General features: G+C 35.7%; 1 protein-coding gene across 4 annotated transcripts in view; it reads left to right on the top strand.

Annotated features, from left to right (window-relative positions):
• VRK2 (VRK serine/threonine kinase 2) overlaps positions 1-14,101 on the top strand; it is a 96,519-nt gene that overhangs the window by 363 nt on the left and 82,055 nt on the right. For 2 of the 4 annotated variants that reach the window (XM_019717191.3, XM_074332004.2), the window contains exon 2: positions 1,594-1,734. In XM_019717191.3, coding sequence (XP_019572750.2) covers positions 1,599-1,734 — 136 coding nt within the window. In that variant the 5' untranslated portion in view covers positions 1,594-1,598. Of the gene's footprint in view, positions 1-531; positions 575-1,590; positions 1,735-14,101 lie in introns of those variants that run through there. The other 2 variants (XM_074332006.2, XM_074332005.2) reach the window with 2 other exon arrangements.

The following is a 14,101-nucleotide window of genomic DNA, read 5'->3' as shown; positions in this document are numbered from 1 at the left end:
GAACCAGGTGATGGGCCGCGCTGCTCCCGCCCCTGCGTCCGCCTTCAGGGGCCGTTGCCGTGACCACCGCAAGCCCAGTCCTGCCTGTGTTCATGCCTCTGGGTAGCGGTTTGTCCCCGGAAACTCATGTTGAGCGCTTCTCATCGTAGCCCTAGGAAGGAACCCAGAAGCAGAAAGAACACCAGTGTAAGGCGCTGGCCTTGAGGGGAGGCTGTTGCTTCCCTGTGCGAAAGTGAAGTCGGGATCCGAGCCCAGGATGTGCATTTTATATCAGTTACTTTTCAGGTCTCAAGATCCGATGCTGCAAACTGTTTATCCTCTTTATAGTTACTTAGGATTTATGCCCTATTGAAAAGTTGTTCTTGGAGACTAGATTTTCAATCAGCAGACATGTATTGGACTCCAGTGTATATAAAGTACTGGTTAAAGGGGAACACCCCACAAAACCTACTTTAAGCTTAGTTCACCATCTAACGTCCCAGCTTCTCTTCTGTTCGCGTTAGGAGGAAGACAGGTGAATATTGTTAAAGACTTCAGCTGTGTTCCTCTGCTCTTCCTGGGACCTGGCATCTAGGTAAATGATAGCAGGGCGTTGGATTACTGTAAGTGAAGGAGGGAACACCTATTAAAAGGAACACAGACTTTCTCATTCGGAAGGTGATACAACAAAAACTTTCATTCAAACGCATTCACCAGTTTGTAAAAATTCTTTGGAAATACTTAGAGGATTACAGTTACCTTCACATATAAATTAGTTTCAGGTATATATGCTGTTATTTTCCTTCCTGAGACATTTCCTCTTCCAGCTCCAAATCTCTAATTGTGAAATTCACTAATCTGTATACAATCATAATTGATTGATTAAAGTTTTGTGACTATACTACGGAGTCTATGCTTTTGGTTGTTGGCACTACCACATTAATCTCTAAGGCAGGGAAGTTTTAACTTTGGTGAGAGCAGAGAAGGGGCCAGGTATAGAGAAAAAGGAGGAAGTTGAAAGAGGAGTGTAAAAGGGTTTCTGAAACTACCCAGTGGCCTAGAGCTCTGCTACATTATAAATCCAGGAAACCCCCCTGCTCTTTAACACATACTCCGTTTAACAAATTCTCCATGTCAATTACTGTGTTTGGCCATAGTGTATGTACAGTGTTACCATCTTCTGTGTTTTCCCAATCTAAAGCTGTGTTCTTTTATAGTGACTGTAGACCTTCTTATCTTTGACACTTAGCATTCTCAGTGAAAGGAGCATATAAAATGTATTTTCTCTTTGTTATTGGAAATTGTTAACTCATATGGTATATTTTGCACTGTTATAGACCCCCTAAGTGAATTTTGGAACTGTTGAATAAAGTGAGGTTTAACAGGTTTGTTTTTTTATTTTAGCACCTCTTAGATTTCAATATTGGATGTGAATCTCCAATTTGAATATAGTGTGTAGACTTTACCAAAACTCAATTGACTCCAGAATCCTAATTTCTAGGAACCTGGGAAAGTGACCCCTAGAAGACATTTTGAGAAATGTATTTTAACTGGACTTTTTTTATTGCTGTTGTTTTTATTTTTAATCACTTATCTCACCCCTTCTGCCAGCAGAAGTGATGCCACCAAGAAGAAATGAGAAATACAAACTTCCTGTTCCACTTCCAGAAGGCAAGGTTCTGGATGATATGGAAGGAAAACAATGGGTGCTGGGCAAGATGATTGGCTCTGGAGGATTTGGATTGATATATTTAGGTAAAGTATAACTATAAATTACCAAATATGTTTATATGTGTGATTGTAACTCTGATTGCTTAATATTATTTTGAAATTGAAACTTTGAAATAAATAGAGTAAGTGTATTTTATTAAGTAATATGAAGATAGTTAATGTTTAATAGAATGTTTAGTTTCAAGACATGACAGACCCCACTCCTTGTTGTCCATGTTTTTCTTAATGAGTCTTAAAAGTCTTTTCAGAGCATAATTACACAGCCTGCCAAACAAAATATTAATGTTTATTTTTGAGAGTGTGCTTTCCTGGAAACATTGCTTTTTACAGCTCAGAAACCACAACTGTATAAATACAAATACTTTCCATTTGTAAATCTCAATCATTAATATTTAAGTAATACAAGGTTCTAGTCATTTCTTAATTAGGCTCTACTACAGAATCGAGCCTTAATACCTCAAGGCATCTATTACATGAATGAATTAACTTCTTTCCTGTATACCTAGAGTGGTACTAATTACTTGCGGTCTTTGGGATAACTGTAAAAATAGATACTCAGTATTGTTTTCTGTGTTCTTTAGTACAGGTAAGGAGCCCTATTTGAGTATGCTTTTATACTACACTTAATTTTTTTTTAATTATGTTAAATTTGAAAGGCTGATTCAGGGCTACCTTAAATCAGTCATTTAATGATTAGGGGATATCCATTACAAGACTGGATTCAATGAATAAAATAAGATAAATATTAGTGATTTAAAAAAAATCCCCTCAAGGATAAATTCTTGTAAATATATTGACTAATTATATCTGTTTCTGTAGGAGTTTAAAAAGTTGGTAAAATACCTCTGGGGAATCTTGGGTTCCTTATTAAACAGTTCAAACTCTAGGGAAGGAAACATTTTCCCTCTGCCCTCCTAGATTTGATAGCTGGGTTTATGAAATGGATTAGTAGGAAAAGAGTATACAAACTTATTAATTTTCAATGTTATGTCCACAGGGATATCACAGGAAAAAAATGGATATCCCCCAAAGCAGTGACATTTTAGAGCTTATATACCATTTTAATAGGGGAACAGAAGAAGGGATGTAGGCCACATACAGGAGAGTAAATTATTTTTAGGAAAGATGAATGGGCCCTTAAAAGAATATATGGGGTATATGATAGTTTGTAACAAAGTTAAGGACTGGTGTCAACTTCCAATCTCTTCTCCAGTGACATGAGTCAATCTCTCCTGGTTAATGAAATTCCCCTGATGGGGGTTTATAACAGTTGAAGTTTTACTGGGAGGATGTGTCTTTAGGCAAATAATGGGAGTTCAGAGAAAGCCTCTCTCTGCATTTGCTATTTTTCAAGTCCTTTAAGCTCAAAATACACTTAACCCTTGAACAACATGGGTTTGAACTGCATGGTTCCACTCATAGAGGGATTTTTTTCAATAAATACTGTAAATGTATTTTCCTTATGATTTTCTTGATAACATTTTCTTTTCTCTATCATAAGAGTACAGTATATAATACATATAACATACAAATATATGTTAATTGGCTGTTTATGTTATTGGTAAGACTTTCGGTCAACAAGCTATTAGCAGTTAAGTTTTTGGTAGTCAAAAGTTATATGCAGATTTCTCAACTGTACAGGGATATCCTCATCCCTAACCCCCCTGTTGTTCAAAGGTCAACTGTAATTCTTAGGCCAAAGAGACATATTTTAGGGTAGCATATTCTGCCATCCGTCAGAAACAAGCATGTTTTACGGGTCATGAAGGATAAAACTAATAAAATTAAGGTTGTAGTTTTGAACGAATGAATGAAATTCAGTCAATAAGTAAGTTATTAAATCACCTCAGTGTCTAAAGTAGTTGGAAAGATAAGACCAACACAAAAAGACTGAGTGGTCAAAATAAAGATTTCTCCATTTAAAAGATTTGAACTTGCTTGGAAAAATGCTATCATTCTGAGTACTAGGTTGAGGGACATAGGCAGCACTGCTCAATGGTTATATAGTTTTAGTTGGGTTAGCAAGCCACATACGTAACTTAAAATTTTCTAGGAGCTGATTTAAAAAAAGTAAAAAGAAACAGGTGAAATTTATCTCAATACTATATATTATTTAATCCTGTGTATCTAAAACACTATTATTCCCACATGTTGTCAATATTTAAGAAACATTTTACTTTTTTAGTTAAAGTCTTTAAAGTCCAGAATGTAGCGAGTCACATTTCACAGGCTCAATAGCTGCATACAGCCAGTGGCTACCGTATACGATGGTGCAGGTGAAGACCATGAAAATACTTGGAGTCCACAGAGAATAGAATTCCCTGTAGAATAAGTGTTGGTTGAAACATTGAATTAGTGATTTCTCTTGTATAGTAAAGAGTTAAAGTCTCTACTATACTGTCTTGACTCAAGGTCAGAGATACGGAGTGAATAAATTATTTCCGATGTGGCTGAGCTATATAGCCTTGGATCCCACAGCTTATCAGATGTACTTTCAGTTTTCTAATGTTTGAGTTATTTGATTAACTTCAAAGAACTGCAGAAAAGCATTGATCATAATGATTTTATTACCTGTTTTTAAGTGTAAATATGTTTGAGGATGTATTTAAATATAAGGGCATGTTTAAAATTAAATATGTCTGTACGCATATACATATGTATGTCTATACATATATGTGTATACATACTATTGTGTGGTTCCTGTTGTGAAAATGGGATTTGTTTGCTTAGACATGTGATTTATTTGTCACTATTCAAATACAGAAAAATCTTTTCCTCGTTCAGTCAAAGTACCACATACTTTATACTTATTTTTTCCTCAGTATCAGAACAATATTTGTTTTACAATAGTTTTCAAGGTTCCATATGTGTGCAAGACCTTCTACTATCTAAACTTTAGAAGTTGGATCCTGGGAGTTTAGCAAGTGAACACCATTAGAGAAAGACCTAAAAATATTTCAAGAGGCTCCATACTTTAAGATATGTAATAAAGATGTGTGTTCCAAATGTTGTCATTGTTCCATCAAAAGTGGCACTCATAGAATCATAGAATCAGTTCTTTAGTGAGATACCATCAGCAATAACAACTTGAAACTTAGTTTTTATTATGTTCAAAGTTCTCTAATCAAATCCATGTGAAATGGTATCATGGTTTTTGCAGTTTACCCTGGTTCTTATCACTTCTGACGTAAATGAAGTAGCAGGTAAATTCAAGTTTTCCTTAATACCTTTGTCCAGCTACATTCTTTTTAGGTATTGTTCTTTCCAGATGCACTGTTTCATCAGCATTTCTTGCCTAAGGCTGAGGAGAAACTAGCCTCTATGTCTAACTCGTGCCTGTACAACTGTTCTCTAGCTTTGAGATCAATACCTGAAGCCTTTCAGTAATCAGCAACTTACAGTAAAGGGGAAAGGGCAGAGAAGTTTGGTATTTACTCTTGACTTGGAGAAATAATGTGCCTGTAGCGTTAATAGAAATAGTTACAAGAAAGAAAAGTTTGAATGCAAGAACTAAGTCAAGGCTCTTTTCTTTGTATATGAAAAGGAGGCAGAGGGAAGGAAGAAAGGGAACTGGTTTAAGGGATGGGGAAAATCGCTGTCATTTTAACATGAAATAAGTGAAAAACTGTCTAAGACTCCAGGGATGGACAGAGAACTGAGAGTTTGAATTCTACTCTTATAGAATCACACAAATGAGAGTTTTTGGTATTAGAGAAATCTGGGTTGAATTCTGACCTGACTCAGTAAGCCAATTAAAAACTGTGTGACTTTCAGCTCGTCATGAGTCTTTGTTTCTACTTTGTATAATAGGTAATAATAATTGTGAGGATTAAATGAGATAATGTTTTTAAAGAATTTGGAACTTGGTAAGTACTTAAACTTAATTTATTTATTTAGAATTTCCCATCCTCCGTGATAATTGAACTGTAGGTTCAAGTGTCTGTTACCACAGGGGATTAAGATGGTGACAAAGACTTCTGTTGGAGGAGTTTCCCATATATCCTGCCAAGGACTGTGATAGATTCAGCTACTAATGTGGTAAAACTAAGAACATAGAGAATGTCAATGGAAGACTATGACGTTTTACTTTCTGATCCATATCTATTCCCCTACCCCAAAATTTACAAGAGTAGCCATGATGACATAGTAAAAAGTTCTCATTTAAGCTGTTATCTGCTTTACATACAAAGTATCAGGTTTCAGAAGTTAGTCAAAAATGCGGAAAAACAGAATCATAGGTAATAAACTGCAGCCAGATTCCTTTGCAGGATTATTATTTCAGTAAAAGTGGAAATGACTTTTCTGTAGAAGTTTTAGTTTTCTGAAGTTGAGCATAGTGGTGACTATTCAGCATCTGTAGAATATCAAGCACCAAGTAGATGTTCAACAGTTATTTGTCTCAGAGATTGAGACTGAGGTTGGGATACTTAACCCATACAAGCCAATTTGCTTTATTCTCTTCCATAATTATAGATGTCACATTTAATTCCAGCCTGTAATCTTATAGATGTACTCTGTAAGATTTTCACAAGAAAAGCTGGGACAAGTTAACTATCATGATGTCATCTAAAAGAATTGTATGTATGCTTTATTGACAGTAAATCAATGGCATTATCTTTTATGAAGAATAATACATATTTATAATTAATATTAACTGGTGAATTCTTAATACTAAATCATTTATCCATGGACTATCTTACATATCTAAGTGACTGTCACACATTTTTGGTCATGCTCTCAGATTAGCTCAATGTTGCCGTTTAGAAACATATAAGAAATTTTGGGGAGGGCAGAGAAGAGGGTAGGAGTACTAGGATTTTTAGAAATTGTCAAAGTGTAACTCACATATTTTATTGTTAAGGAAACCTATTTATGAAGAAATAGAAAAGATTTATGCATGTGTGGTTTTTACTTATTTTACTTTTTAGTCAACTATAATGGATTGATTTTTAAGGTATGCAGAATAATGTTCAGAAGAGCCTAATAAGGCTAACGACAAAGTGGAGTTATTGGAACACGTTGCTTCACTATACATTGCTGTATTAAATATTATTTTGGCAGTATTTTATAGAGAAGCCTTTGAGATAAGCAGTTTTATCTGACACAGTGCAATGCTATGGTGCTACTACAGCTGTTACTAGGAAATTTTGCAAATAATGCTGTGGGGGTGAAAAGAAGAAGGAAATAAATGTGAAATAAGGATAACTTGTACTAGACACTATAATGTATGTGATAAATTAGTTCCCAGATGAAGATGTAGAGAGATAGTAGGTGATATAAACTCAAAGGAGGAAGGGATTACTTGGATTTTGTGAATTGAATACACTTGTTGAACCAATACACAAGAAATAAGAGTACCTAGAAGATGTATTTTAATTTTGTGTGTGCTGTCCATAAGCTATTAATTTTGAGTTTTTAAAGAGAGAGCAATGTTTATTTACTTATCAGTTAAGAAATGTAAGTATTTACAAAAGTTTGGGTTCTTTGTATAAAAAGGGAGAGTTCTTCTAAGACTTACCCTTTGTTTGTCTCTTTCATTTTTTAATTGGCTGATCTTATTTATTTATTAAATTCATTGGGGTGACATTGGTTAATAAAATTATATAGGTTTCAAGTGTACATTTCTATAATACATCGCCATATATTTGACCCCTTTTCCCTCTTCTACCACCCTCCCCCACACTGGTAACCACTAAACTGTTGTCTGTGAGTGTCTGACCTTTTTAACATATATTATGGTTTTCATTTTCAAAGTTTTTACTGTCGAACTCTTTTGCCTTAAGGGAAGGCTTACAAACTCTTCTGTTCTTCAGTGATTTATATATAATGTCTCTTCTACTGCACCTGTTACTATCTTGTAACTGCTTACGGTGGTCAAGATTTTAAAATTTGAAACCAGTTGCTATAGGGAAATTTCTTCTTCATGAAATGAACTCACCTCTATTGCCGTGCAATAGAAAAATTCTGAACTTTTGAGAGCTTCTCACTTCCTTATGAAATGTGGGTAGACTTTTGTTTCTAAAGTGTTTTAGGGTTTTTTCTTTAGATATAGAAGAAGAAGTGTAAATAGTGGAAGGTATGGTCCTCCTTCTGAGACGCAGAAATATCTATGTTTATAAAATAAATGAGAGGTAAAGCTCTGAAGTTCTTAAAGGGATAATTCACTAGAAATTAGCTATTTAGATGATGGCAATTTGTCTACCACCCACACTTAACAGTGATGCACAGTGTATTTGGGTGTTATACTGCTTACATACTTGGTTTTGCAATCAGTGCTTCTTTAGAATGTTTGTCCTTTACAACTCCATTACATGGACTGAGCACACATTACAGTATCGAAGTGAAAGACTATTTTAGGAGAAAAGACAGAAAGCTCAGCAATTATTTCAAGACAATTGTTGACGATTCCCCTTGTTTCTTTTAAAAGGATGGCCTTCAATTAGTCAGGTAGACTTTTCTTTAACGTCTCCAATCAAGTAATACTTGAGAAAAAAGATTCCGTAGAAAGACATCCATTGAAGGCCAGAAACATCTACAGATGCAATGTGATCCCAGGCAATGAAGCATGTGGCCCTTCATTGGCATTATATGATAACAGGAGGATCTTCTGGCAGAAGAGCTGACTTTTGCTGCGTTCTGCATGCTGCCCCTCCAAACCCTTCTTTGATTGGCACCTATGCCCTATTGAAACTGGCATCACACCTTCTGAATGGGCACAGTGCCAGGTTAGCAGATGGGTATGGGCAAAAGCCTGCCAGAAACCCAGTATGTGCATCAAGTTTAAGTATCAGGGGCCCAAACTTCCATCCAGGGATATAAAAACTGCAGTCTGTTGAGAGCTTTTTGTGCTTAAGGTTAAAGGACACGCCATTTCTACTCTAGCTTAGAGGTTGATTAATTTTGAAAGTCAAACAGGAGCTCCTGTGGCTGTGTCAGGCAAATTCTATCTTTGGTGAATGAGAATTACTACTTCATGTAGGGAAGAGAAAGTATTGTAATGAAGTTTCCAATGAGAGTTACTCTCCTGCAAGTGCCTCCAGCACTTAAGCAGCATGCATTCAGTGGAGATGAATATTTCTGTTCTCCAGCAGAGCCAGGTGCAATCAAAGCCAGATCTTCAACCTGCTGCAGTAAAGAACCCTAAATTTAGAAAGGGCAGGCAAAGTTTGGAAGAGCTCCTTGGTGGCAGCTCTCACCATGAACTGATGAGGCTTCACGAAAGTGTGTAAAAGAGATGAAGGAAAAACTCCAAATAAAAACCCTTCAGCATACTTCAGCCCGAAACAGATCTTTAACAAACGAAAGGAAAAGTTTAGTCCTTTATCCTCAATACAGAAATTCTTCTGAATTTTATATCAATAAAAGCTTAAGTTTACCAAAATGTTAGAACCAACTTAATGCATAAGTAACAGAGCTGCCTATTCTAACATGTATTTCATTGCATGTCTATCATGTATATAAACTTCACTTCTTGAATAATGGATTTTGCATAAAATTGAGTTCTAAATATCATATTCCTTATGATCGTCTCACACCAATGAAAGAACTAGGCAAAAAAAAAAAAAAAAAAGGAGGGCATCATTCCTTGTGATCACTTCAATCATATCCCCTAAATGCTCTTAAATTTACAGGAATGCCGATAAGACCAGCTGTGGCCAAGAGAGGCTTTTCCTAATCACCTTATAGCCATTGCTTTTTCTTTTCCACTGTGTAAACTTTATCTATGAAACAGATTCCATGAGACCGTTGTGAATACTTCAACGTATTCAAAACATATAACTGCCACAAATTAAACTACTAAAACTAAAGCTGGTGCATTGTAACTGCCAAAGAAAACTGGCACGTCCCTCTGTCAGACTGCGGGAGAGTATGCCATACAGTCCTCAGAAAACACAATTCATCCAGAAGCACTCTTGTCACTTGCTCTGATATTAAACCAGAGAAAGTGACATTAATTAAAGAAGTGACATGAGCCAACAAAGGCAATGCAATTCTAAGCTTTGGCTCATGTGCGGACCTTCATCCAACTTGCTCTGCTTAAGTATTGTGGACATTTCTGATGAGTAGTGTGGCTATTTTCCCTCCTCCTCCTCTCATCATTCCATTCTGAAACATCATTTTCAAGCAACTAAAATTTCATAACCAGGGTTGGACTAGCCAATTGGTACACTGCTAGTCATTGCAGGGTTTCCCAAAATGGTAGTGTGGTGGTTTGGGATGCATTTACTGCACTTGGTAACTGCATGAGATTTAACAACAACTAGAGACAGAGCAGAGTTGGTCTAACAAAAATGCAAGCAACAGCCAAACAGAGCAGAGTACCTAGATTTGGTAGACTGGGAGTGGGGAGACTGCTGCTACGATCAGTTGGGAAAACAAATGGTGACTGGTAGGCCTTATGGACATTCTGACATGCTAAAGAGGCAAGCAGGGGAGTGTCCCCAACTTTTCTCTCTTTGTGTCCACAGTATGCTCTCTCACATGCTCATCTCATTATTTCCTATGATTATTATTTGTATATTCCCCCCCCACACCCCCCGCCACTACCACCACCAACACTAAATGATAAACTCCTTGCAGGCATTCTCTCGTGGTGCTTAAACAAGGCCTTGCATATGATAATTTTCCAAAAATGATTGGTTAAATTAACTCTAGAATGAGTTCATTATGGAAAAGTAATTTCCCAACAACTAGTTATCTGAGATGAGATTTTGTGTTCTATATGCTATAGTATGTGGTATGCATATAAGCACTGTACTTTTAGATATAGAGGAATCATTTAGAGAATTGGGGAGATGCGGGGGAGATGTATCTTCATTCTCTTTTCAAGCGTATGTTTAAAATACAAGAAGCCGCGTAGTTAGTCCATAGGTTATAGGATTTATTGGGGAAAATCTGCTTTGCTCATGTGTAGTGTAGGGAGAGTTAAAACGTGGATATTAAGACTAAACAGTTTTTTGTCTAGAATAAAACAGTTCTGAGTAGCACTCAATTGAAGTAGACCTAATGGCAAGTATAAACTTGTGTAGAGGAAATGGATGGTGTTTATTGTTACATGGATTGACTTGTATGTATGCAACAAGCATAAAAATCTACTTGTCACAGAATGTAAACAAAACTTTAATGGAAAAGAAGTTATTGGAATTTCTGTTAATTCAAGTAAATGAAAGGTTTGATCAAGAGTTTTGTACATACTCAGCAGAAGCTTTTGCTATAGTTTCTAGGCATCGCTATTTTGTATTGGAGATCAGGAATTTTCTATCTGTGTAATTAGTCATGAAGTTTAATGTACGTTTTTCATGTCAGGCAGAAAATGGCTTCAAAAAGACAGCAGCGCTGCAAAGGAGCAAGAAAAGAAGGCCAAAGTTGACACGCACAGAAGCAAAACAGTGTAGGAAAAATCAACACATTTTGCAAAATCAATCACTGAAAATGTGTCAGTGTTCAGGAGACTGTCTTTAATTTGCAATCCAAGTAAAAAAGAGTTTAAATATGAGAGGCAGTATTATTGAGCCCAGCATGCCTGCTACCACTTGTTTGACTAGCTGAGAATAGAACACTGAGAGGCAAAGGCTCAAAAGTTAAATGAACATTTATACATTTTAAAATCAAATGAAAGATTCAGAGTATATTCATGAATTAATTTTTTTTTTTCAGAACTCTAAATTTAATCAGCTGGAATTACTTTTAAAGTGTCATTCTATTTAACTTTTGGGAATGATGAATTTGCCTTTTAATAGGGATGCTGTATTTTATCATGAAGATGAAACAAACTGTCTATTGTTAATTATTCCCCAGAGACACTGGCCATTTTTCTCTCCTATGCTTAGTGTGGAGTAAAGGCAGCTTTCCCACGAATTTATTTCAAACAAGAGCAATTGGAAGCTACAACATGTGTGAAAGAGGCTCATGGAGAGCATAGCTTCCATTGTAGGTGTTCTTAGTGCCACCTAATGAAATTCTTATAGGTAATGTTACCAAAGCCTCACTGAGGTAGTCGTGAACATAGAACATAGAAAAATAAAAAAGAATGAAAGAGAATCTGGTAAGGAGTAGCATATGGGTCATATGTATCTGTGGTATCTGATAACTGCTAGGGACAGTTCTTATCTCTTTTAGGAAATCATCAGCATTATCAACTGCTGTAAAATCTCTCACTAGTATGTGCCAAGCTCTGTGTTAAATTCTTTACATGCATTACTTCATTTAATTCTCCCAACAACTTAATAAGGAAGATATTGAGGGCTAACAAATTAAGTAATTTGCCTCCATGCCACAGTTTTAATAATTTATCTACATTTGAACTCAGATCTCTTTGCTGTACTGATTGATGTCCTTTATCAAAGAACACTTTCAGTTAATCCTAGCCAGAGAAAATAGTGGCAAATGACATGCTTATGACATGCTCATTTCTAACATAACAGTGAACTATCTAATTGATAGTATTGGCAGCTAATTTAAGAAATCTGTTAGTGATGATGTTAATGGTATGATTTTCATTCAGATTGACAACTCGAAGTGTAGAGCATCAGTGATATGTTTTTAATATTATTACGTTCACAAAATCTGTGAAAGAACATCTGATATTTATAGTAAATTTAATGTTAAGAACTGGAAAAATTCATTAAAAATGTACTATACCTAGATCAAGCAATGTTTTTTTATGAAGAGAAAAGTAAGAATAGGCAACCAATAGTGATACAAACTGATGATAAAAATGTGGTGGATTTTCCTGCGTTTTCAAAAATGGGTAAATTTGTTTAGTTTATAGGGATTCTGTGTATTTATTTTGAATCTAGTAAGCAATAGAAAAATCAAAAGAGGCCTCTTTAAATCCCTATGGTATAATTTTAATAAGCATCATGTAAAAATTGATAGTTTTACAAATACTGAATTATTCTTGACCATGTCTTTTTTTTAATTGGATAATGATTTAAAGATACACTATTGAGAAAAACTAGGTCTTTTAAAGAGTAAAATAAATAAAAAATACTTGGATAAGTGGAATCTTGATAAAACATTTCCTTATAGAATTTTTTCAGATACCCAAGTATATTATTTTAATGGGAATATAGTTTTTGAAAATTATTCAGTTATTTCAAGATATTATATAATAGTGATTTATTGCATACCTATAGATGATTTTATGAAAAAAAATGTAGCATTTCATGTAGAGGCAAACCTTTAGGTGTTTTCATGGGGAAAAGATATTTATTAGATATTGCAATGCTAATTTTTATACTAAAATAGTTTTCTTTGGAGTATATACATAATAAGGAAAACAATGAACAAAATATAATATATTAGAATACATGTTTTTGAGCACTTATGGTGATACAGAGTTACAATTTCAATTTCTGGAGAATGAAGAAAAGCTATTATATTTTATCTTTTTTCTATTAAAAGATCATGTGTTATAAGTGTAACATAGATCTCCAGTGTCAAATGTATTACAATTGAGAATGGCGTATTACTTACATAAACCTTTTATCCTATAAAGTATTAGGAGAATGGTAGATGGAAAAGTGGTAAAACCTACTGAAAATCCGCCACACAATACATTTCAAGAAATAGTGAGAAGAAGGCAAAACAATGTTGTTTATCAAATGGGCAAATGTTGCTGTGGGATACAAAGGGGAAGAAAAATATTATATAGGTCTCTGTCATTTCAGAATTTCTATGCTAGAAGAAACCGGGGAACAAGTATAAATGTTCTGAAATTAACTAGTTTAAATTGAATGCTTTAAAAATTAGAGCTTGGCCTGTAAAAGAGTGCCTCTCCAGAGGCCCCAGAACCTACACACCTGGTGACCAGCTTCAAACCACACTGGAGCACCACCCAATAAGCACCACAAATGACACACCCAAAGAGTGGACTTGGCAGGCACCAGAGCCCTGATAACGTGAATCCTGCTCCATGGGGTCAGCCACTGCACAACAAACAGCTCATTTGCTATAGTCAGAGCCAGTTATCACAGGCAGTCAGTCTGAGGGAGGGTCAGCCCCACCCATTGACATGCCAACTGGTGTCAAGGCTCAACTACATCAGGAGAGCACACATAACCCACATAAGGGACACCCCTGGAGCACCCAGCTCAGGTGACCAGGAGACTGTGCCACTGGTCCCCACAGGACACCTATATAAGACCATTCTGCCAAGACTGGGAGATGTAACAGATCTACCTAATACATAGAAACACAGGCAGTTAAAATGAGGAGACAAAGAAACATGCCCTAAAGGAAAGAACAGGACAAAACTCCAGAAAAATAATGAAAATGCAGGCAAGCAATCTGCTAGATGCAGAGTTTAAAACCCTGGTTATAAGGATTCTCAATGAACTTAGGGGAAGAATAGATGATCTCGGCGAGAACTTCAATAAGGAGATAGGAA

This window comes from Rhinolophus sinicus, chromosome 2 (assembly GCF_057876585.1).
Source record: "Rhinolophus sinicus isolate RSI-liver-muscle chromosome 2, RSI-T2T, whole genome shotgun sequence".
Lineage (NCBI taxonomy): Eukaryota > Metazoa > Chordata > Mammalia > Chiroptera > Rhinolophidae > Rhinolophus > Rhinolophus sinicus.
The sequence above is the reverse complement of the archived record's forward strand: the minus strand, read 5'-3'. Positions and strand labels throughout refer to the sequence as shown.